The sequence below is a fragment of the Doryrhamphus excisus genome, linkage group LG3, assembly GCF_037039965.1.
Source record: "Doryrhamphus excisus strain RoL-2023G ecotype Guam linkage group LG3, RoL_Dexc_Guam_v1.1, whole genome shotgun sequence".
Lineage (NCBI taxonomy): Eukaryota > Metazoa > Chordata > Actinopteri > Syngnathiformes > Syngnathidae > Doryrhamphus > Doryrhamphus excisus.
In genome coordinates this window covers 6,792,668-6,817,511 of record NC_136359.1, presented here as the reverse complement: position 1 = coordinate 6,817,511, position 24,844 = coordinate 6,792,668, and the positions used below count along the sequence as shown (strand labels likewise).

The window sequence follows — 24,844 nt, the reverse complement described above, 5'->3', positions numbered from 1 at the left end:
GTTCATATTTGGTGTCTATTCTATCTATTTATTCTCCACATTATTATTATTATTATTATTATTATTATTTATTATTACTTATCTTCTTTTGTGTCTGTTATTATATGGGAGCCAGGCAACGACATTTCGTTGGCAATTTCACTACTGTGTTTTTGTGCAATCACAATAAAGGGAGTCTATCTATCTAAAACCCAAGCTGGAGCTCCAGCAGGACTTGCAGGTGGAACGTAGGTGGGCTCCGAGTGAGAGAGTCGGTGAACCCGGTGTTTTCCACCGCCAACATCTCGTAATTCTATTATTTTTCGAGTTATCTGCTTAGCATTCTGACTGTGACGCACATTCAAACGAGTTTGCCTGATGATCACACCTTGGGCCTGAAAAAGCCACCATCCGCTGCCAGGTCCTCCTCCTTCTCATGCCGTATTCAATTCAAGCTTTTTGGATCGGTGGCCCATCGATGGGAGCATCCCTGGTCCAGTCCAAGCTCGGAGTGGTTACCTTGTCATTGGCCTGGATCTCTGCACCTTTTCTCATCAGCACCTCGATGATCTGGATGTTGCCGCAGCCTGCTGCAATCAGCAGAGGGGGGGTCCCGTGCTGCAATGCACACACCGTTGTGGTCAGCTGGCATGAAGTGCATCTTCAGTCATAGTTCTTATGTCATTTGCGCTTTCTCATGCACTCCAAATCATCATCAAAGTGCTTTTTGCGGTGCAGTCTGACAATAATGACAACATTCACAGTAAGTACAGTGGAATTCCACTCCACACACTTAATCACTGCCTGGACAGCAGGGGTGTCCACTTGCAGCCCACCTTAGTTTTTTAGTGCTCCCCCCATAGCAAACATGCCAGTCACCTTGTTGGGCTGATTGACGTCGTAGCTGTTCAGCGAGCCCAGCAGATGCTGCAGACCAGGAACGTTGTCGTCGTTTATGGCATGGATGATGGCTTTCATCACAAAGGAGTCTTCCTCATCCTGGATGGACGGGAAAGACAAGTTATGACACACATCACCCCCCCATGGAATCTACTACACAACAAACACCCAAACACTGAAACATGGCAAGGCTGAAGTCATGTGACCCGTCGAGCTACACCGCTCGGCTGCACAAAGTGACGAAGAGGAGGAGGAAGGCGGGGAGGAGGAGACAAGGTCAATGTGGAGTGAGCTCAGCCGAGCGTGACACGCCGGCTACATTCCAGAGCGTGACCTCCCTGCTGGGGGGGTGGGGGCGGGGGGTGTCAAGGCTAAAGCACCTGAGATCTCCACAACACAAACATGTCCTGGCACACGGCAACTCATTTCTCTCAATATTTATTCTACACTTTCCTTGGAGTTGCTAGGAAACAAATATATTGCACAGCACCGCAGCAACAGAACCAATGTTATGCCAACGTCATAGCGGTAAGGAGCAGAATGCTTAGTCAGCATCGAGGGCGCTGATGAGTATGTTGTAAACAATTATAACAATATTAATAATAACTAAATAAAACATAGAAATAGATACAGCTGCTGGATGCTGAACACTCATACTACACCATCAGGAGGTTGCGTCCAACATGCATTTGTATTTTGGTTCATTTAGTTAATTCATTCAGCCATTTTATGCTTGAAAGGCTTCATTTAGAATGCATCTATTAATACTAATAACCACAAAACAGCATTTATTCATTCTAAATTGTAGCTAGGGATGACATACTGCATGTTTAAGGATATAGAGATGAAATAAATCAGTTTAAGCACATAAACTTGCATGAACGTGTTATACTGTATTTCTCCCCTTCTATTCAGGACCCCCAGGGGGCGCACCGCAGCGTGTTCGCCACCCAGACATGAGGAAGTTGCTGTGCTGTGCCTCATCAATGATTAAACCTCCCCAAAGCCAAACTGTTTACGTCTATCAGCTTTGCTCGCTCCCAAACGTCTCGACAAAAGCCGCCTTTGTGTGGCTATCTGCGAGCGCCGCGTACGCGTAACGAGACACGCAAGCTCCGGACAGGCATTCCTGAAGGTTCCGTTTTTAAGTAACACACAGAGAAATCCCTCCTGACTTGTGGCAATTAGCGGCTAAGAATACCGTAGCTGTAATTTCCAGTGGGGTGAAAAGGTAGCAGTGTGAGGCCAGTTACTCTGCTGCCGTATCATATCACTTTTGTCTGCATTTGGCACAGGAGCAAAAGGTGTGAAGACGGGCAAAAAGCCGTCCTACCAAGGTGTCGTCGCTGCGTGCCACACTCATGTTGCTTCTGGACAGGAAGGAGCGGGACAGGCGGTTGCATAAGGAGATCAGTCGTACGGATTGCTGGAAAACAGGAGGATGAAATGGGTCAGGAATGTACTGTAGAACGGGTTCTTGTCTGCTGGATATCTTCTGACATGTTCCACGATGATGGGACAAAGATCTTTCACACAGAAAGCACAAACATCTGCTTTTTACACAGAACCAACTTTGCACTCGCTAACAATTGTTTTCAACAGAACAGGACCTCAGAAGTGGCGTTGACCCTTGAACACAAGCACTGTCCTGCCTCCGTTATTGCAGAAGCTGGAAAACTGCAGGTTTTTTGTACAGTAAGGCAGGCAACCTCAAGCATCACCACGTAATGTGGGAAGAGCAACAGAGGTGGGAAGACAGCTGTGTGAAAGGGGTGTGATGTTAGACACGCCAGGCGCACCCTGTTGTGGCAAAAGGTAGATCTATTGGCGGGAAACTGCTGTGTGAAAGCGCACGCGTGTCCCACTGCGCTGGGTTCTGTGCGAAAGAGACACACCACTTACCTTCCATTTTCGCCGAGCGGCGAACTTCTTGAATTTTTCCATGTTGACAGCCGACTCCTTTCTGCTCAGCGCTTGTTGTGTGTCTTTTGGCTGAGATACAATAAACAATACACAGAATATCTGACAAATCATTTTGCAAGATACAAAAAAGACTACATACATATACATATACACATATACATATACACTGTATATGTATATACACTATACACTACTAATACACTATTTGTATTTTCAGGGCTCACCTTGATCCAGGGGTGCTGAAGGCTGTCCTCAATGGTCATCCTCTTCCTGTAAAAGCCACACTTAGGACTTTAAACGTCTACGCTTCTTCGAGCATTATTCATCTCTACTTCACACGTACTTGGGGTCTTTCACAAGAAGCTTGGCGATGAAGTCTTTGGCCAGAAGGCTCGTGCTGCTGAAGAACTCCTCGTCAAACGTGTAGTCCACGGCCGACACGTTGGCGAGCGTCTCCTGTTTGTTGTCGCCCAGGAAGGGCGATGCGCCGCTCAGCCTGTGACGAGCAGACGACAACACGTGTTATGGGGAGCGCATTGCAACATGCATGTTCATGCGCTTTGATAACGTCTTGAAGACAACCAGCAGCTTCTCCACAAAACGCAGGAATTGGAAAAAAGGGGGGCTTAGTACATCCATTATGAGAATACATAAAGTCAGAATTTGACAAAAAAATTTCACAATTTTCCAGCATGAAGTGCCTTTTAAGGTCATGCCACAGCATCTCCTTAGGATTCAGCTCAGGACTTAGACTAGGCCGCTCCAAAGTCTACATTTGGTTTTTCTTCATCCATTCTGAGGTGGACTTGCTGGTGTGTTTTGGGGGATCATCAAGGTGTTTTTTGGCAAAACGTCACCAAGTCTGAATGTTCTTTTTGTTCAGCAGTGGTTTTGGTCTCGGAACTCTACCATGCAGGCTGTTTTTGCCCAGTGTCTTTCTAATGGTGGACTCATGAACACGGACCTTCACTGAGGCAAGTGAGGCCTGCAGTCCTTTGAATGTTGTTGTGGGGTCTTTTGTGACCTCTTGGATGAGTCATGGCTTTGCTCTCACTGTGGTTGGCTGGAGTCCCAAAACTTTAGAATTGGCTTTATAACGTTTTCCACACCGATTGATCTCAATTCATCACTTTCTCATTTCTTTCTTTAGCTCTCGGAATGATATCTAGCTCCTGTGGATCTTTTGGTCTCCTTCACTTTATCCGGCAGGCCCTATTTAAGTGACGTCTTTATTGAGAACAGGTGTAGCAGTATCAGGCCTGGCTGTGGCTAGAGAAATTGCGCTACATTGCCATTGGGAATGATTTTTCCACACAGGGCCAAGAAGGTTTGGATTTTTCTCCTCCCTAAATAATACAAAGTTTCATTTGAAAACGGCATTTTGTGTTGAGTTGTGTTGTCAATGACTAACCTTTAAATGTGTTTGATGATCTGAAACATTTAAGTGTGAGAAAAAATCCGAAATCGGGGAGAGGGCAAACACTTTTCCACACCACTGTATTTAAAAAGTCCTAATGTTTTGAAAGAAGGCTCTTTTCAATACAAGCACTGGCATCGGGGTTTAAGATTTTAAAACCTTCTGAGCTTTTGAAACAGAAGCAAAATGAAGCAAATGATGAACCTAAGCAGTGCCTAAGTAAGGCTTGATGTCGTTGACGTGCACTACAACACACATTAAAAAAAGTAGAGAGAATTAACGAACTATAAATGGCGGTGTAGCACACAAAGCACGATGCAGCTCAAGCTTCCCTCTCCAGCTCGTCAGCACCAGCCGCTAATTAACACGCCAGCTGCAGCCGACATGGAGGCGGGTCACGGTCACGCTCCAAGGCCAGCTAGAGTGGAAATGGGACGGTTGATCCAGTTTATCACATGTGCGTATGTGTTAACATAAACAAGGCGGAGGCTCACAAGAAGTCGATGGCGAATGAAGAAGGAGGTTTGGAGACACTTTTTCTTGCAAATGACAAAGTGTCTCCAAACCTTTGACCGGTACTGCAAGATGTGGACAACGGGAATGTCACCATGGCAACATAAAACAGTAGCAGCAGTGCCTTGAGAGGACTTTTGGTGATACTTCAGAGAAGAAAGCGTCACCACCACAAGCTGGTGCAACACACAAGTCCAGAAAGTCTTTACAGACAAATTGGTTGGAGCAGGAGAGCGCCAAACCCGCCTCACCACCCAGCAATAACATGGAGAGCATAAGCTATTCCATTTTCTCTGTTATGTGGGCGGAGAACATTTAACGGGCGCATTTGCATTAGCGACGCATTTACATAAGACAAAATGATGACATGCCATAAAATGTTCATCTTGCCAGTTATTGCGTAACAACCGCCACTAAATGGCTTCACTTCACAACACTTCGACCTCTTCCTTCTGCTTCTGCGGACAAAACGCACTTACAGGAAGTGTACACACTTCTGTGTGTGTTTGTGTAGGTGTCTCCTCCCTGAAGGCTAACGTTGTGCGTGGGAGCCGAGCAGGAGGCCTCGGAAGGAGCACAGCTTTAAAGAGGGAGTCATCGCCTGGCCGACAGCGGTTGAACTTGACGGGCGCCAGCTTTGACTCCGCCGCTTCAACTGAAGCATGTTGACGTGTCTGCAGGCAGCTTATGCCATGATTTTCTTTTCACAATTTCGAGAATGAAATACGAGTGAGTGACAAGCATGATGCGTGCAGGTATTGCTTCTTGGTTACAAAGGAAAAAGTAGCATTGTATGGTAGAAACGTGTGATAAATAAAACGGCAACAAAAAGTCACTGAATTACAGCGATTAAAGTTGAAATAAAATACATCTGCCCAGGGTATGGAGCCAGAGTACTTAAAAAAACCTTTGAACCCTGTGGCTTATACAGCAGTACAGCTAATTTATGGCTAAATTCTAACCTGGCGATATGATGACGAGCTTGTCAACCCATTGGAAATCACAGGTGGTCATTAAAATATACCATGATACCAACATAACAGTATGTGGCAACACTAAATTCATCACAAAGCAACTTAAGACTTAAAAAAGGTGTGCCTGACAGACATACAAACATGTCCCAATATGAGTTTTAATAAATCCCAACATTGTAAAGTTTTCCTGTCTGAGAAACTCATTCATTGGGCTGCTGCAATGACATCAGCCTCCGTCTGGGCTTTGGGGTCTGAGTCCTCTGGCTTCCTCTGGTGGACAGATGCTGCTTCACAGCGGCCATCCACCATTTTCTATGCTCAACAATTATTTTTTTTTCCCCCATTTTATACTCGCACTGGTGAATGTTTGTATATTTCTGAGGTTGCATGTTCATGTAATTACAGCTTTTCTACAATGCAAAAAAAAGTAAAGTTGTACTATATTTTTCAAATAATTAGATTTTTGTTATGTTCCAAAGGATTAAAAAAAAGACCTTTCATTTTATTTAGTGCAGCAATGTTGCCAGAATAAAGTCGTCATAGGACCACAATTTTAATAATAATGTTATCAGAAAAAGTAGTTTTTATTATTATTATTATTTTTTTTTACAGAATGTTGACATTATTCGACCATAATATGCCTCAAAAATCCTCACAAAAACTTGGATTAATTATAGCTGGCATGTTTAATTACCTAAAGCGGCTCTCATTATTGGAAACAAGCTATAATTGGAGAGAGGCTGTTATTTCTGAAACTTGACATAACCAGGAGGTTGTCTACAGCCACAAAAACAATAAAATCACATTAAAAGAAAAAGTCAAAATTTCAAGGTCCACAAACCAAAACAAGTCTGACATGTGCTTCATCCTATTGAGAAATGAGAAAAGGAGCCAAAGGAGCCATACTTACAGAATGTAGGTTATCACGCCAACGCTCCTACAAGAGAGGAAGCAGTGAAGAGTTGATGATTACGTGCAAGAAATGTTGACTTAATGTTTACACGACATACCACATGTCGGCCTCCAAGCCCAGAGGTTCGTAGTTCACCACCTCAGGAGCTGCAGGGGAAAATGTGCAGAGTTAGTGTTGTTAAACGTCCCCTACGAGGCCGAAGGGACTTTTTGATGATGCTGTAAGAGTCATATACATCCAGAGGTCCTGTTTATGAACACAAAATGTGAGAAAAATATAATCGCCATTACTTTTGAAAACAAAAAACAAAACATGCCTTCACTACACATCTTAAAAAAGCTTTGCCAACTATCCGTCAGTCAGCCGCAGACATGGGAGCTTTAGATTGTATAGTTTACTCTAATAGGCTAACCTAGCATGATGTTGCTGTAAAATGTGAGCGTAAGACAGACGCAGCTCCTTTGCATTAAAGCAGGGGGGTCCCCAAATACAGCCTGGGGGCCATTTGTGGCTGGTGGTAGATTTTTTTTATAGGCCCGCTGTATATTTAAAAAAACATTTCAATTTCAAAATAATGTCCGCTATAATCTTGACAACAAAACAAAGAACAAAGTTGGACGTTATGGAAAATTAGGTTGGTAAAAAGTTGGGATGTTACAAGAACAAAGTAAAAAAAAAAGAAGAGAGCTTAAATTATTATAAAATTGAACAGAACGGCCAAAAATAGAAAAACGAGTAAAAGTAATCCAGTTGTCCCTTGCAGTTCCGACATCATTCTCTCACCCTATATAGTTAAAAAATAACAAAAAAAATAATAAATGCTCGCAGTTTTGTGGTTGACTTTTGGCTGCTTATATTTTGTCCTTCTTCCACACTCAGTTTGAAACCATTAGCAATAACATAACATTCTTATGTTTAGAATAAATAAATACACTTCATTTGCTGTAACACAGTCTATCAAGATAACGTGCTCCCCACTAGGACTTACTAAAAGCATTTTTAAACTGTCTAAATAAAAATTCCAGAACACCGCCGTTGTGGACTTTCAATGCTTCCCACACACGTCTTCCAGACAGAGAGACAATTTGCAACAGCAACAACCCTGAGCTCCCGGTGGGATACTCACCTACAAATTCTGGAGTTCCAAAAATGTTCTTAAAATCATTTCCGAAATCGATCTTGTGGGCCAGGCCAAAGTCAATGAGCTTGATGCGCGGGTGAGGCACTGAGCGGCTGAGCAGCATGATGTTCTCCGGCTGCAAAGACAGCCAGAAGGAAAGAAAGACAACATTTGGGGAATGCTTCTTTGCAGATTGTCACTGTTAGCCAGAGAAAAGCAACACAAGCCAAGGATACGTTCCTTTGTTGAAGACGGCAAAGGAAGCAACACATACTGCAGACGAGGGTGGCGCTCACACAGCTTTTCCAGACTGAAGTTTAAGGATTTTGCACAACAAAAAAGGGTCTTATTTGAGACGGCAGGTGAATGAGAGGTTGTTTATCAACATGGACGCAGAGTGCAGTGGTTGGTAAAAGCTTCGACCATCGATTAGAAGTGCTTGGCCCGCCGGGCACGGAGCTTTTATGATGTCCTGCTCCAAAAATATACACCATATTTATGGTCTGCAAGCACAAAAGTAAGTCTGGACTCTTTCCAACAGCGCCGTGCTCATCATGTGCATCCTGTATCCATGTCGGGAACAAGCCATCAATGACAGACTCTCATGTCATCAAATAAACACCAAAGAGCAATCTACAGAGTCGCATCTCGCTGTCCTTTTTACTGCTGACCGAGGGTGTACAACTCCCCGAGCATAATCATGACCTGGTGTTGCACCATAAAAACATTAGTCATGCTCATCAGCCCGCGGTCAATGAATAGAAGATGAGAAAAAAGTGGCCGTGAATGCGATACAAGCCTGCTGGTTCACATCAAGCAGCGAAAGCTGACCTTCAGCAAGAGGATGAAATCGTTCAGGGGCAACGCTTCTCTTTTAAACGGGCCTTGGGAGAAAACTGCCCGGATTCTTATTACTGGGAGTCTCACAATCGTGAAAGAAACGCGCTTTCAATGGATTTTATGGTGAAGGTTCGGGTCTGTCCAGGCTGCTCAGCACAATGAGGATGACAATAACATTGTTTAATGTTATTGCCAAAAATGATGCATCTCTTTTTACATATTTCCTTTTCAAGCCTAAAAATTGCTACATGAAGTAAAACAGAAATACAAGCATTCTAACTGTGAATGTAGCGTTCTACCTTGGCCACTAGGTGTCAGTAGTTATTCGGCGAGAGAAGCACCAGACATGTCCGGAACAGGCATTTGTTGCAGGTTTATAACTCATAACAAACACAATAATAATCATCATAATAATTACACGGGCTACTGTTGATAATCATCATAATAATCATCATAATAATTACACGGGCTACCCCCCACCCAAGCTAAAACTCAACTCTGAACCTCCAACGTCCCTTCCTGTCCTGTCCTCCGCCACTAAGGCCCCTGGGGGAAAACATTTGCTGTGATAATGCTCAAGCAAGAGTTTTATTTCCTCCTTATGTACTGTTATCATGTCTACTAGCTTGGGTGATCGGAGTGTAAAGCCATTTAAAGCCACCATTACAATATATTGATGAGATGGTAGCCACCTCAGGAAGCTTGTTGTCCTTAGAAAAACCACAAAGAACTGATAATGTGGGAGATTTATGTGTAATGTCTTATTTTCTCTTGAATAGTGGGTAGTAGGAGTGTAAAGGTGACTATTGGGCTGTTATTACATGTTGAGAGGGCTCTAATCATGTTCAAAACTGTATTTAGAAGACTGTAAAAAGGAAAATATTCCATTCATTAATATCGAATCCTATTGTGCAGCAATTCACTTATTGCGGTGCAGTTCCGAACTAAAGAACCATGATAAGCGAGGGACGAGTAGATGTGGATGTGGAATGGAATGTAAGCAGAGTCCAAGGGAACTAGCGCATGCAATGTAAATAACACAAACACAATCTGGTGTTGCATTCAGGTACCTTAAGGTCAAAGTGAGCGATGTGTTTCGAGTGCAGGTAGAAGACTCCATCGAGGATCTGCTTCAGGAACTGAGTGGCTTCCTCCTCGCTGAGCGACTCCTTCTCTGCCAGGAAGTCAAAGAGTTCGCCTCCGGCCACGCTGAGGAGGCAAAAGATGGAGAATGAAAATGGCGGGAAATCTTGGCTGAGAGGCGGCGATAAATCCCTTTTTAATGGAGCTGAGCCGAGGTAATCTAATCACCCAGGTGCATTAAGAGTCCCGTCAATTTATACGAGCTTTTAACCAGCTCTGCTATTGACGCACCGCTTTAGACGGCTCGTTGAACCAAAACATTCAGGCTGGAAGATGTCTGCATTAGGGATTGTTTAAGTGCTGTCATCGTTTGCACTGAAAGCTTCATGAAAACGTTTGTGTTTGGATATCCGCTTCGACAAGTGTGAGATCGGTAGCAGCCTCATGGATACAGAGGAATCCGCTGTAAATCCTGAGATGTATTGGGTTATCGCAGGACTAGCCACCGGGTGACTGGTGACGGGTCTTAAATGAAAGAATTGACGGAAAAACCTCATCCTCGTGGATATAATCCCGACAGGCTTCACAACACATCTTAAAAGCCAGGAGGACTAAATAAACAGCCAGAGGAGGACTATTTAAAATCTCTGTAAAGGTTAGATATCATGCTATACATGCCCCTGTATGGGTGGAAGGATAATGCTGGGATTAAGGTCAAAGATTACACAGATAAATATCTTGCTCCCCTTTTCCAGTGCGGGTGCTCCCTTTTATTGATTAAAGTGAATCGGCCACTTCGACGTACGAGAAGCCCTGTGCTAATCTTGCTAGCACGTGCCCCCATTTGGTCAAACATCGGGATTATTGATGTCATTCATCTGGTGCCGAGATTAGAAAATCCACACACCTTTGTCTTCCAAAGGAACGCTTTTCATGACCTCCTTTCTGATGGACATAACCCCCCACCCCATATTGAGTTAAAAAAAAGAGAGATCTTAAAATAGCACCTGCTTATAGCTACGAACATGGGAGCTGTAAGTTTGATATAATTTTTCTTCAGTAAGTGTGAGTGTAATGTTAGCTGCCATAGCTCTGCTAGCGTCGCTGACGTTGGTGCTCTGTAACTCATTCAATACCAAAGACATATTTATACCTTTCCATACCCACAACGTGTTGATTCGTCTTTTCCGTTTTTTCCGTGTGAGAGGCAAAACGAGGTGATGATGCAACTCTCCCCTAATGCATTCAAGTTCAGAGCAATTTGAAGCCGTAAAAACGGCCACAAGGTGGCAGCAGTGCATCTGATGAGAGCTCGGCAGGAGTCATGTGAATGGACAAATTACACATGACAGGAAGGAGCAAGTGAGAGAGTGTGGGGGAGTGGAGCGTGCAGAAGGTTACGCGTTGTGGGGACATAACGCATGCGCACACACGTGCATGCACATAGTTCAGTTCCAAATGTGAAAAGTGTACATAGTTCATGTTGTTATACTGTAACTATATTGTTTATGTTGGCATAGTTATTTAGATACTTCAGCCGTCACAAAAACAAATAATTTGTGTGCGAACAAAAAGATGGTTTCCTCCCTTTTTTAGTCAGGAACTGATATTTTCCTGAAATATCTATATATCTGAAATATAATGTTCTACTGCTGATTACAAAAAAAAACAGAAAAACGTAGAAACAAAGCTTTATTTTCTGAGGAAAGAAGGTAGGTTTCTTGGTTTATATAGCCCTACAACACAATCTTCTGTGTGCCTTGAAAGATCAGTCAAAGTGGTCTAAAATGGACGCACTTTTGTGGAAAAATGTCTGGGATTGAATTAGTTCCTGCTATCATTATCCGCCATTTCTTACGGGACCCTTGATACGCCACAATTCCATTCGACTTTTTGGTATTAGGCCCGATTAAGCCGGATAATTCCAGTATCGCCGCTCGCTAATCGCTACCAGGGCTGTGACCTTTCTGCTAATCTGTCCAAACATAAAAAATGCGGGTGGCCCAGATTATGCCATCAATGCCTGGCATGAGTCAGGCCCTTTGATGCTCAAATGGTTGGTACCAGCCTCTTCGTCATCGCGATACGATAAAACGGAAGCTGTTTGAAGATCAAAGGCCCGCTGCGAGAGGAAGCGTGACAAAGGGAGCTGAAGAACGAGGACATGGAAAACATGGAAAACATCCCTGGTTAGCCCATGTGCCAGGCGCACACGAACAAAGTGTAGCTGTGATTTAGTCAGATGTGGGTGGACTTTTAGTGGCTCATCTTAATGCAGCTCAACATCCGGAATAAGTAACAATTAGAGGAACATTTTTTGAAATATTACTGGCAGAAATTTGAAAGAAAATAGGTATTCATGTTTTAATGAAGGCCGAGTGGTTAGCGCGCAGGCCACACAGCTAAGAGACCCGAGTTCGATTCCCCCCTCGGCCATCTCTGTGTGGAGTTTGCATGTTCTCCCCGTGCATGCGTGGGTTTTCTCCGGGTACTCCGGTTTCCTCCCACATTCCAAAAACATGCTAGGTTAATTGGCGACTCCAAATTGTCCATAAGTATGAATGTGAGTGTGAATGGTTGTTTGTCTATATGTGCCCTGTGATTGGCTGGCCACCAGTCCAGGGTGTACCTCGCCCCAAGATAGCTGGGATAGGCTCCAGCATACCCCCGACCCTCGTGAGGATAAGCGGTAGAAAATGAATGAATGAAAGTTTTAATGAACTGTGCAAATGTTTGTGTCTGTTCCTGCTAGTCACATGACCTAATTCCTAGATAGCAGGTCTGGAGGCGTGAATTATGATTATTATCAATTATTATCACAATTATTAGGTGGGTGATTGGTTCCAGACCTGAACGTGATAAGTGAAGTTCTGCAAATATGGAATATTTTCGTAGTTATGCCATAAAAAAAACTGTTTACAATTTTCTCGTTACATTTTTTTACATGATTAGAGTCCTCTAGACATCAAATAACAGCCCTACAGCCCTAGTCATCTTTGCATTCGTATTACCCAATTTAGTGGATAGAATCAAAGAAAATCATCCATTTAAAGGGGTCGCGTTCCCTCATGCGTCCTGTGAGCCCGGTTCTGGTCGGATTTCGGTGAACATAGTACCGGTTCGTTGACGGGCCAGTTAAGTAAAGCGGTTGGCTTCTCAAAACAACATGCGTTCAAAAGAGAACATTTACATCATAAAAACGCCTCCTCAAAAACATGGACCCCACAATCGCTGGGCGTTACTTTCTCTCCTGTCGTATCACTGGGCGTGTTTACATGCGCGTTGTGGCCTTCAGTCACTGTGGAACACATACACAGCAACAAACGCCCAGTGATACGACGGGAGAGAAAGTCTAGTTTGCTCTTGTAAGATTACGTTATTTTTTCTTGTAACATCGGGATCATATTTCCATGAAAAACAGCCTTTAATCCAGCCTTTAAGTCAGGGTGCAACCTTGTCAGGTTGTTGACTTGTTGGAGGTATTTTTAGGGGAATGTGCACTTGAAGGACATTTCCAAGTGGACGTGTTGTCGGAGTCTGGCCAGATAAAAGTGTCCTGCAATGACACAATGATTCTAACTCCCGGACAAGAGATAAGACGAATATAAATAAATATTACAGTTCGGTTGAACGGGCCAGCGTGAGAAACGGCCAGTGAGGCTCCTTGTTGGTTTCTTTGTGTTAAAGCAGCGTGATGTAAGACTTTCATTTCCCAACATTTCTTCATGAAATGCAGCACCAGCATTTGCACGTTAATGAGACAATGCCTGCACTGTATGCTTGGACTGTTTTTTTACCCGATGTCATCACCTGACTGGAATGCGGTCTAACAGGTGCGACCCGAAACCTCGTAGTTGCTGTTTTGGTTTTTTTGGTTGCAGTATTAAATATCATGTAAACATCAGCGGCCTCGCTGGCCTGTTGTGGCTGGGCTGACTGCTGCTGACTCGGCACTACTCACAGCTCCAGGATGAGGATGACCTCGGCCTTGTTCTCAAAGACCTCGTGGAGCGTGATGATGTTGGGGTGCTGGATCTCCTTCAGGATGTCCACCTCGCGTTCGATGTCCTCCCTGGTGACCCCCCGGCGGCTGGACTTGCTGCGCCGCTTCTTGATGAACTTGGCGGCATACTCCACAGCCGTGCTCCTGTGACGGCAGCGTCTGACCACCGCAAACTGGCCGCTGTGGACGACAGAGAGCGAGGACAGGGTTGTGAGTCAGGGGCGTGCTGCGGCGTCAAAGTCAACCACCTGGAACATCCCATCATGACTGACAAAAGGAGGGAAGATGTGTTTTTCAACTAGAACTAGAACTGCCAACTGTGCGCCAGCGTGCCTCGAAGAACTGAGTTCTGAAGGCAAAGGGGTGGTCACACCAAATGACTTGATTTACATTTCTCTTCCGTTCAATATGACTTTTTGTAAATAAATATTGCCTGCTTCCATTTGACGCGCCATCCCTGCTGTGCTTCAGCTAAATAAACAACCTGGCTATAATTAGCACAGTGATGCTACATGGACTATAGATACAAATAAGATGTCTCCTTGCAGCCTCAGGACCGGAACACTTCTCCTCGGCTGCCTAGCGGCCTCATGAGCCGTGGCAGCCGTGAAGCACTCATGAAGCAAACGCCCACAAAGCCAAGAAGAGAGGGACAGAGCAGAAAAATACAACAAGAACAAAAAACCCCAAATGCAAGACCAAAATTGTCCAATATCTGGCACGAGAGCTCCTGCCTTGGCAATAAAGCGCTCTGCTATTATCTGCTTCCTGCAGCCGTGCCAAGACGAGAGAGAGCGCAGTCGCCGGGCAGCTGCTCGCCGGTAGTTGAGCTCCAGCATCCCCAGTGTTATAGCCATCTTGGTGTGGGACCCATCTCAGGAATGGGAGCAGAAAAAGGGTTGAGGAGAACACCATGTCTTGGCGTCATCTGCTAACAAGAAAGTACATTGCGTGCCGACCTGGTATTGCAGGAAGTTTAACCACCAAGAGTTACTCGTTGGCTGACTTAACTCGGCCATCTGGTGGAACATAGAATAGCCATTTCTGTCTCAAGAAGCCGTTGTTACATAACGAGCCAACTACGCCAAAGTGTGTTAGTTAAACAGGCATGACTGATTGCATCCACACTGACGTAATTGGCAGCTGAGACAGGGCGTGGAAGGAGCCCGGGAAATAGTAGCTTTGGTCAGAGGCTGTTGAAGGCAGCAACTGGCTGGGAAAAACTTGCTTACGAAAAGAACAGGAACCAAACTCACTTTCTTAACTCTAATAATGCTCTGGAGTGCATGAGAAAGTGGAAAGGAAAACCCAGCATCAACAGAACCAATGTTGTAATAGCGGTAAGGAGCAAACTGCTCAGCCCGCGTTAACACGATGAGGTAACAACAGTACGACAGAAGCAAGACGCACATGCAGAGCTAGATAAAGCTGACTGCTGATCACTCATGCTACTTGAAATGAAGCTAACAATAAGGTCGCTTTCATGTTGTTACATCGATATGATGTTTATTTACCAACAACGGCAAGAATGGGAAATCCCTTCCTTCCTTCTCTTTGGGGGGCCAGGGGGTACTTCAAGGAGACTAGCACAATGCTGCAGAGACCCGGGCCAGAACCAAGGAGGAAGAGCCCTTCACGGCATGGGCTAACAGATAAGAAGGGGTGAGGCTGTTTTCCAAGAGCTGCTCTCCTCTCAGGCCAGATAGCAGGAAGTGGGATCGAATTGCGCGGGTTTCTTTGTTGTGCTTTAAAGCGCAGACAGGGCTTCCCGCTTTTGGCCTACATGCATCTCTACAAAGCAAAAAAAACCAAAACAAAACAGAGGGGGGTGCTGGGAAAGGGGTGTTATATTACTTAACACTTGCAGCCGCTAACAGAAGCAGCAAAGCATAAATCGTTGGAAAAGTCGATTTATCCATGACCTGGACAGGCCTGTTCATGAGGAACAGTTTAGGGCTTCAAACTAAAAATGAAAGTTTGTATTACCTGTCAGTGTAATACCACAGGATAGTGACATGGCCGTATTCCAGCTAAAAGTCAACTGTGAATCACAAGTCAAAGTGTGAAGTTGACTCTAGGGGTGTTATTTCATGTCTAGAGGGCTCTAATAATGGCAAAACATGTATTTAGAAAGTTATAAAAGGGTTTTCTATGCTCCGACTAGAAAAATATTGCATTTCTTAAGATGAAATTGACTTGGAAGCAATTAACGGCGCTAAAGGAAGGATTACTGTATATTTAGGGCTTCAATCTGGATTGTGCTGCGAGCGAACAATGGCAACAGAAGAGAGAAGGGGATGATTCAGGAGATTAACCTAATCTAATAATTACAACAGTAATTTTGATCTCAAAACGTTGATCCAAAATTGGAAGAGAACGTCAACGTCGAGCCTGGGGAGCAGCTGTGTGTGAAAAATGTATTTGAGTAGTTTTCTGTCCGCATTAATTACTGTCTGTTTTCCGCCATTTGCTGCTGTTTCTCTTTGACCTTCTGACTCGGCAGCTGAAAAAGACCAAACCTTTGCGGCATCCAAGTGTTTTTAGGAGAAACAACTCAAGCGAAAGAGCTCGTCATGCCACTATTGATTGGCTGCTGGTGCTACTGTGAAAAAGGAGAAGGTGCTGAAAAGCTGAAAAGTGTTAATATCAAGATGGCTGGCTGTCTTCACACACATGAAGAAGGAAAATAGCTCATCAGTCAGTGGATGCAGGCTGATGATGGATGACAGGCTGGTGGTGGGGGGTGGGGACAAGGGGTGCACAATGAGTGTGATCTCACCTACAGCTGAGTGTGATAGTGCTTTGTGTTTGAAGCACTGCCTCATCACAAGATGCAGCAGCTACTTCACGCACCCCTGCTGCTCCTAATCTCAGCAAAATACCTAATGTCCGCCGCTGCCTCGCATCTGCCGGATAAATCCCACACACTTAAGCAGAGATGTGCCCCCCCCTCCCGGTGCAACGGCTGCCGTTAAGAACAGATCGACATCTCTGCTGCATGATAAAAGCGAGGTGCTATAATCTGGCCGTGTCAGCCTGGTGACAAAGCCGATTTTGTGCAGCTTGAGGCTTTGGTTGATGGGATCAGTGATCATCACGTCAGGACGACAGCGGGGAAAGCCGCGTCCTAATGGGACATCAATGGCGGTCTGGATGCCGTGCGTATGGCATCATGTACTCGCTGTCTATGTTGGGTGTCTTAAGTCTCAGCGAGACCGCTCCAGTTGGCAATCAACAGGCAATCATTGCTGGATAGGCTGCTGATTCTCGATTTTTCTTCCTGCAATTTAATGGACAATAGAAAACAATAGAAAAGAGGAAAAACAGGTGTACAGTAAGATATCTTTTTAAAAACGATAACCAATTTCAAAACATTTTTGTTTGAGCGTAGTTTGTGCAGACCTACATGTAAGGACTCCAGCAAATTAGGATTTGACCCAATCAACTACTGTATCCTGACATTACTACCAGCACATCTCTACCATCAGGAGAACCAGCTGACACGTGCTCCATAAGCCGGTGTGCCGCTACGTACCATAAGTCCATTTCCGGAAAGTACAATTTCACGTTAATAAAATGTATATTTTGCTAGTGAGAGCATAAGAAACTTGTTTATGACTCTCTAAATGGGTTTTAGCACTATTAGAGCCCTATAGACATGAAATAACACCCCTATAGTCACCTCTACACTTACATTACCCAATATAGTAGACATAATAATATAAAATAAGCCCTTTGTCATAAGATAAGATCACAAGCTAGCATGTGGCTACATTAAAGCACAAAGCAGCCATTTTTTATGAATTCATTAATTTTTCAAAAACTGCTAGTAGGACAGGGCGATATAGACCAAAACTCATATGTCGATTATTTATAGGTTGAATATCAATATATATCCCAATATTTTTTCCACAAAGTGTGTTTAGGCAAAAGCCAAAGCCAAATATGAGTGCAAAGTTTGACTAAAATGTAAACAATCTTATAGGAAAAATAACCGCTGAAATAAAATAGTATATTATCTTGTTAAAATAAATATAGAAATCTTCAGAGCAACCATGCTGCAGTCAAGGTAGTCTCTGCAGTCGGGTTAGTCCCGTTAGCGCTTCCATCTCATGTTCCCATGACGACAGACGGTAAAGATGGTTGATAGCGTCTTTACACAGCAACCTTTATACCGTCTTTTTGGCGCTTCACTCCCGCTAGGCAGCCTCTCCGCAGGGATCTCCCTCGCTCGGTGTAGCAAAGGCGTGCTACAAACAGCTGCTCCCCGAGTGGAAACAATGGAGCGAGAGGCGAGCTATGGACGTAACACTTGCTGGAGGGGTCGGTACGGTACAAAAAACAAGTCAAAGAAATATCGATATTATTAAAATATCAATATTTGGCCCAGCCCTATGTGATAGAGTGAGAATGTGATGTTGGAAACCGCGATGCAGCGAGGGGCCGCTGTAATTTGCACAATGTCGTAATGGAGTAACGTTTTAAAGCGCATACAGGAGGTACTGCCATCTTGTGGAGTTGTTTTGAATAAAAATACCTACATCAGGGATTGCCTACAGCCACAGTTTTCAAGTAGACCACAAGTACTTTCCTGCCCCTTTAAAATAAACCGTATTCAGTGAAAGACGCCCCCACTGCAGACTGCATGCTACTTGGGCAACATTTGAGCTGCTGACAAAGCAGGAAGTCAAACAGGACACGGAAGGGTTTGTGAAGAAAAAGCCACGGGATCTTGAGACGGAGACCATGCATTATTTGACTGAATGACTTCATGCTCGTCACTACATCAGTAGACCTCAGAGTCACCTCGCCAGAGTAAAATGTACATTTCAGAAGCCGCCACACTCGTCTCCGGGTCAGGGCCCCCCCTGTTGTCCAACGTGATCCTGTGAGAAACCCGCCCCCCCCCACGGTGTGGCCAAGCTTTTCATTCAGCGCAGTGTGGGAGGGCGACGCGGAGTGTTCCCGGCCCACTCCAATACAGTGTGGGCCACAAACGTTACGCAACCGCCGCGCCATTGTGTATCGTGGAAAGGTAACCACGACGACGGCACTGAGAGAGAGCGAGAGAGAGAGCAGGAACCAGCACTGCTTGGAAGATAGGTGGTAGATTATTATCCCACCAAAATAGTGTGTGTGTGTTTGTGAAGAAATAAACAACAGGTTCCTATCAGATTTCTTGACTTCATTATTACCATACAGGCACATTTCAGCAAGCCTTTGTCTTGACAAAGACAAGACATTATAGACCAGCAGTGTCCAAAGTGAGGCCTGAGGGCCATTTGCAGCCCACAACTGTTTGGTATTTGCTCGTGGCACATTCTAAAAATTGAAGAAATTCAACAAGAAAACAGCAAAAAATGAAAAAACCTGCAGTAACTTTACAAGAATACAGTCAAAATATTGCAAAATATTAAAGTACATTTACAAGAACAATTTAAGAGCCTTTGATTTAGTCAAAAATGGAGGGTGCGCCTTATGTGTGAAAGCAACGAGGCCTTGGCCGGGGTCCCACAAGGGACCCATTTGTGGCTTCCGCCCAAAGCAAGCGAACACGCTGACGGACGGAGAGCGGAGTGAAAGCTCAATGAGACGTAAGGAGGTGTTTGCGCTGGTCTCCTGGCCACGGTACCCGGCCATTGAAGGCATCACAGGAATGTCAATCACCCTCCTTCCTCCTGTGCCAACAATGGGGGGCATTGTGCTCAAGAGGTCAGCTTCCTTTACCATCTTCAGGGTTGTTATGATACACAGCCGCCATGGTTCCCCGCTCATTGACACATTCCGGCCGCCGCAATGAGTCATGTCCCAGTGGAGGATCCTTCCTTACGATAAAAACACCACCGCCAGAGTCTGTCTGCTTGATGGAGATAACCATGCCGCTTGTCTTGGTGGTGACCTTCTATCTGTGTATGTTCCTGCTCTCGGAGAAGGATAGAGGGGGGTTGTGGCATGCTTCAGGACTGACTGGAATGCCTTCAGACATGTCAGGGTCTCGCCGCACAGTAGCGACCCCAATGGCCGGCTCACAGCGAATCACTGTGACTCGTTTTCTGGAGCGGTCTGGAACCATCATATGGTTGGATATGATGGATATACAGCTGCAACTATTAATCAACGATTAATCAACAAAACGCCGTAACTTTTTAAGACTAAAGTAAAAACATTAGGAGAAAAAATAAGTTCGAAAAAAAATATTTAGAAAATTTTTTAAAAGAGCAAACATGGCAAAAACGTGTGGACACCGCTGCCCTTCGACAGTGCTTCTCCCACATATGAAATACTATTGAGAAGCTGATAACTATTTATTTATCGTACTGTGCGGACTCGCCTGGAAATTGAAAGCAGCCAAATGCAGGAAAAAGGAGAGCAGTGACGCATGCCAGCGTATTGACGAGTCACACTGCATGCTCACTACGACTAAGTCATACATGTTGGTGGCTTAACGGTGCTCAGACAGTGTTGCAGCCGCACGGATGCATCGGAAAGCAGACCGCCATCGTGCTTGGGCTGACATGAGAACATCACGTCTCCTTGCTCGCTCCTTGCTCGCTAAACACAGAAGCCAGCGTGGTTATTCCGCTCTGCACACAAATTGAGGGAAGTGCAAGGTTGCGTCTTTGACAACTGAAGAAGATGTGGTGCTGCTGGTGGGAGGTGAGGAAGGAGAGAGGAGGAGGAGGAGTAGGTGCTCTTCAGCTGGTCCATCTATCATCTCCCGGTTTGTGCTGATATTCAGGAGAAACAGACATTCTGTTTTTCTTTTTACGTGCTTTTGTGATGTCACCACAAACAGGCGGTGCACACACACACACACACACGCGGGTTTAACATGCAATGAGATCATGTGACACACGGCTTAATCTCGAGTGGCAGTGGGTTCAGTGTGTCCTAGACTCGCTAATAACCACCAGGACCATCTTTTCCTTTCCACTTTCTCAGGCACTCCACATCATTATTAAAAGTTACTCTCTCCACCATCCTCTTTTGCAGGCAAGCAATTCCACACATGGCCACAAGTCTTAGAAGAAGTTGAGAAGAGCAGACCCACACTTCCCTCACTTGACTGACTGTCCTAATTAACTACAAAAGGATGTGCCTTCCCCTCATAACCCTTACACACACACACATGCGCACACACACGCAGACCCACACAAACACAGAGCATGCCTCGCCAGCCATTTACCCACTAACACAGTTGGCAGGGATCCAATTATCCTCCCAAGCCCGCACACATGAATTGAAAGTATCCCCCAGGACCGCCAGGCTCAATCAATTGGATTTGACTGGTAAGGCCTGACGGGGACCACAACAAGGTCAAATCATTAGGTACACCTGCTTGCACCCACTAACACGATACATCAACTACAGCACTATCTATACAGTCCAATGGGGGGACAAGGTTGGATGATTCGGAAGTGGAACGAGATTTTGGATGGAAAAAGGTGAGCAGGAAGGAAAACCGCTCATATTCACATGTGGAAAAATAAGTTAACCGCTGTTGAGTGAAATTTACTCCGGTCTAAACTTTAACAACGTAAGGCAGTGATGCAAAGCAAACATCCATGGCCGAGACGAACATGCTGAGATGGACGCGCCATGGCCGAGACGTGTTATGGCCCAGAGGGGCGCGCCATGGCCCAGAGGGACGCGCCATGGCCCAGACGGACGCGCCATGGCCGAGACGGACGCGCCATGGCCAGTTAATTCATATTGAATCCTACTTTCTACTATCCTCCAGTCTGGAACCAATTAACCGCCATAAAAATGTATTGCAAAAATGTATATACATTTTGGAAACATGGGTCATTATTTTCTTTAAAAAATAATATTCAGTGACTAATCCCCTAGTGAGCATGTTTATGTTGCTTTGTTTGGGCAAGCTGACACACACTTTGTTTGACGGTCCTGGAACGTGCCACAGTTGGATGAGTGTGCTAACTTTCTCCCACGGTGCACAGATAGACTACAAGACTTCATTTTTTATTTCACCTCACTTGAGTTTTGAGAGCTTATTTGTTAAGAGTTGTGCTGTTTTTAAATGATGTGCTGCAAAAATGCTAGTCAAAGATCCTCTATACGACAGGAGCATTGCTGTTTTTAGGAATCGCTTGCAAAAACTGCTCATCAAATCTTCAGTAAGACAGGAAAACGCTGCTGGTTTTAAGAATCTCTTACCAAAACCCAAGTCAAAGATCCTCTATATCATGAGGTTTTCATGAAGTACCTATTGCATCCTCTACTTCCATACTTCCATACACTTCCATAAGATCCTCTATTTGACAGGAGGACGCTGCTGTTTTCAAGGACCTAGTTCAAAAATAGCAGTCAAAAGGTCCAATTGGTTGCAAAATGTGCTAATCAAAGATCCTCTCTTTGACAGGAACGCTTTACTGTTTTTAAAGGGGACCTGTGATCCTTTTTCCACTTTGCTGCCCTATAAATGTCATTAGAATGTTGGATTGTGGTGTTAAACCAAGCCAAGTGTCAAGTAATCAGGTTTGCGCATTTGGAAGTGATCCCTGAAAGACGTTTGGGATGGCTCCAAACGCTCGGTTTCAGAGGGCGTTGGAAAGCTGTACTTTTGTGATGTCACACAAGGACGGGCTTCCTTAAATGGGCGTGGCTGTAGACGAGATACGCATGCAGGAAGTGCTGACTGCACTGTTCCTTGGGTTGGTGGGGGGAGGTTTAAGAAAGAGGGGGTTGGATGAGTGACATGTCTCGTCCAGGCCAGTCCACCCCTCCATCCCAGTAACGCCAGCGAGGGTAGTCGGGGGTAGATGTAGGTCAGCGGCTGGGACACAGCTCAGCTCGTGCGGCCATCTTGGTCCCGTCTTTTCTGCTTGTATTATCCTGCTTTGCATTCATAGAACATTCTGGTCTTTGCAGTTCCACTTTTATGCACTTGATGCTCATTTGCATTTCAGACGCCATCCACACTTCCTCATCACGAGGGCATGGACACACACAACAACACAAACACCAGTGTGACATCCATGCAGATCAACAACAAAGGCAGTGCAATCCAACTCCCAAGGTGGAACACAATCCATTCTGTGACTGGTCGACTTCGAAGTTGTTCTCATTTCAAAACTCAAATCACTCAATCATCTGTTCCGGGGTCAAGCTGTCGCCATCCATGAAACAAATGTGACCAGCACTGGCCTGGCCTGGCATGGACTGGCCTGTGTGGAAGAGCTCCAGGGAGAAGCATCCTCGGGAGCAAGCGGTGCATCATTGACAAGGATACATCATGGCCTGCACCACTGAGTGGGGTGGGGTGTGTGTGTGTGTGGAAGCATGCTTCTTTTTTGGAGAGGGGGTCGAAACCCTGACAGTACTCACCTGCCCAGCTCGTCTCCAATTTCATAACACTCCTCGACATTCTCCTGTTTGAAAACAGTCATGTTGCTGCTCTTCCTGGAGGGGGGGGGGGGCTTGTCACAGGGGCGCCATGCCTACCAGCAGCCTCCCTTCTGGGCACGGTCACAGCCGGCAACGTCCCCCTTCATGCTCGGCCCTGGCGAGAGGTGACAAAAACCCCAAAAGCTAATCACACTGCTTTTCCAACACACGCTGTGACGACTCTTAAAGATGGCAGTTTTGCTCGTTTTGTGTTTGATTGGAAGGGGGTGGGTGCTGGTCAAAATGTGGCCGAAAGGGGCGACAGATGAGCGGGCTGAGTGTCGCTTGGCGGTGTCGCCATGGGAAACAAGAGCGGTACTACTCCGCCTTCTTACGTCTCTCTGGCGAAAGTCAACGATATGATTTTGAGGGTGAAATCATGTTTCCAAACAAGCTCGTCTATGCTACAAAACGAAACCATATAAAAATATGACATTTTGCTTGCGTGGAGGCAGCCCGAGCGGCAACATTAGCAAGGAAACGTCGAAGCTAAATGTGTTCAATTAAGAAGGGAACAGCGTGAAATATTTTACCGGTGAGCTGGAGTGTCCCACGGCCGAGTCAAGCGATGTTTGGGTGGGTTGAGTGCGAGCAGGAGTCGCCGGTTGTCTTCTACCGGAGGACAAAACGCCGCCTTGGAAGAATCAACATTAACAATGTAGGGCTACCGATGGTGCGTTCAGGTGACCGTGGGGAAAACTGAACGACCACGACGCTCAAGCCAACGTCAAAACACCCCCACCCCCACGAACAAAACCACGCCCCTCAATCCGTGTTTTGTCGCTATAAAAAGTCGAATGTCGACAAATGAGGCGCGAAGAGATAGACAAGTGGAATTTTCAAAGCCAAGGCTGTGATCTCAAAGGGAAGCTACGAATTAACGGCTATTGCATGTGTGCCATAAACGCAGCACCACAAGACAATGCACCCGCTGGACACTTCATTAGGTACACCTGTGTAGTCTCTTCACAATCAAATGCATCAAATGCCTTGATAAGAATATTCTCGTATTTATTTAAAACACTTCCGTTACGTCATTTCAAATGTCATAAAATAATAATGCAATGCATTATTTGCGTCACATTTTATTGCCTTGAAAAAGCCTGCCTGGGGGGGGGGTATTGAGGTAAATTAGGAACTATATAAATGTGTCATTAAATAATAAAAACAATCAATATTACTATTTAACTCAACCTTATACATTAGCTGTCTCATAAAAAATATTCATTTATTAAAGACATTAAAATTAATAGTAATGTCACAAACCCCATGTCTTGATAAACTGTTCATTTATGCTATTATTTTTGGTGTGGACCTTTCTGACAAAAATATTAAATGCATGTTGAATTTAAAAATGCTTTACCAATTCTAATGAATTACAAAAAAAGTTGCTTTAGAGGGTTATTCTGCCCTCTGCTGGCCAGAAGTCATAATAAACAAATTATTGCAGAGGTTTGTATTTTTTAATGCAGTTCTTGCAGGTATAAAAAAAGAGCACAGTCACATGATTTTACCCTCAGGGTAACCACCCGTCCATAGTAATGCATATAAAAGTTCCAATACATTGATTGATACATACAGCAGCGTCTATAGTGGCATTGAAGAGCTAAACGGAGCAAGGCAAATATGACATCGCATACTCAATTGGGTTATTTTTGGATTATATGTTACATTCAGGGCGGCACGGTGGTCGAGCGCGCAGACCTCACAGCTAGGAAAGCAGGGTTCAATTCCGCCCTCGGCCATCTCTGTGTGGAGTTTGCATGTTCTC

The 24,844-nt window shown here is 44.9% G+C and overlaps 1 protein-coding gene across 1 annotated transcript in view; it reads right to left on the bottom strand.

The window, feature by feature from the left end:
* dapk1 (death-associated protein kinase 1) overlaps positions 1–23,900 on the bottom strand; it is a 37,009-nt gene extending 13,109 nt beyond the window's left edge. Inside the window, exons 1-13 of the mRNA XM_058071856.2 lie at positions 23,607–23,900; positions 23,014–23,188; positions 13,624–13,845; positions 9,650–9,788; positions 7,746–7,875; positions 6,717–6,765; positions 6,617–6,643; positions 3,146–3,298; positions 3,027–3,072; positions 2,782–2,871; positions 2,213–2,305; positions 859–978; positions 499–597 (exon numbers count right to left, since the gene is read on the bottom strand). Coding sequence (XP_057927839.2) covers positions 499–597; positions 859–978; positions 2,213–2,305; positions 2,782–2,871; positions 3,027–3,072; positions 3,146–3,298; positions 6,617–6,643; positions 6,717–6,765; positions 7,746–7,875; positions 9,650–9,788; positions 13,624–13,845; positions 23,014–23,075 — 1,230 coding nt within the window. The 5' untranslated portion in view covers positions 23,076–23,188; positions 23,607–23,900. The remainder of the gene's footprint in view (positions 1–498; positions 598–858; positions 979–2,212; positions 2,306–2,781; positions 2,872–3,026; positions 3,073–3,145; positions 3,299–6,616; positions 6,644–6,716; positions 6,766–7,745; positions 7,876–9,649; positions 9,789–13,623; positions 13,846–23,013; positions 23,189–23,606) is intronic.
* Positions 23,901–24,844: the final 944 nt, after the last annotated feature.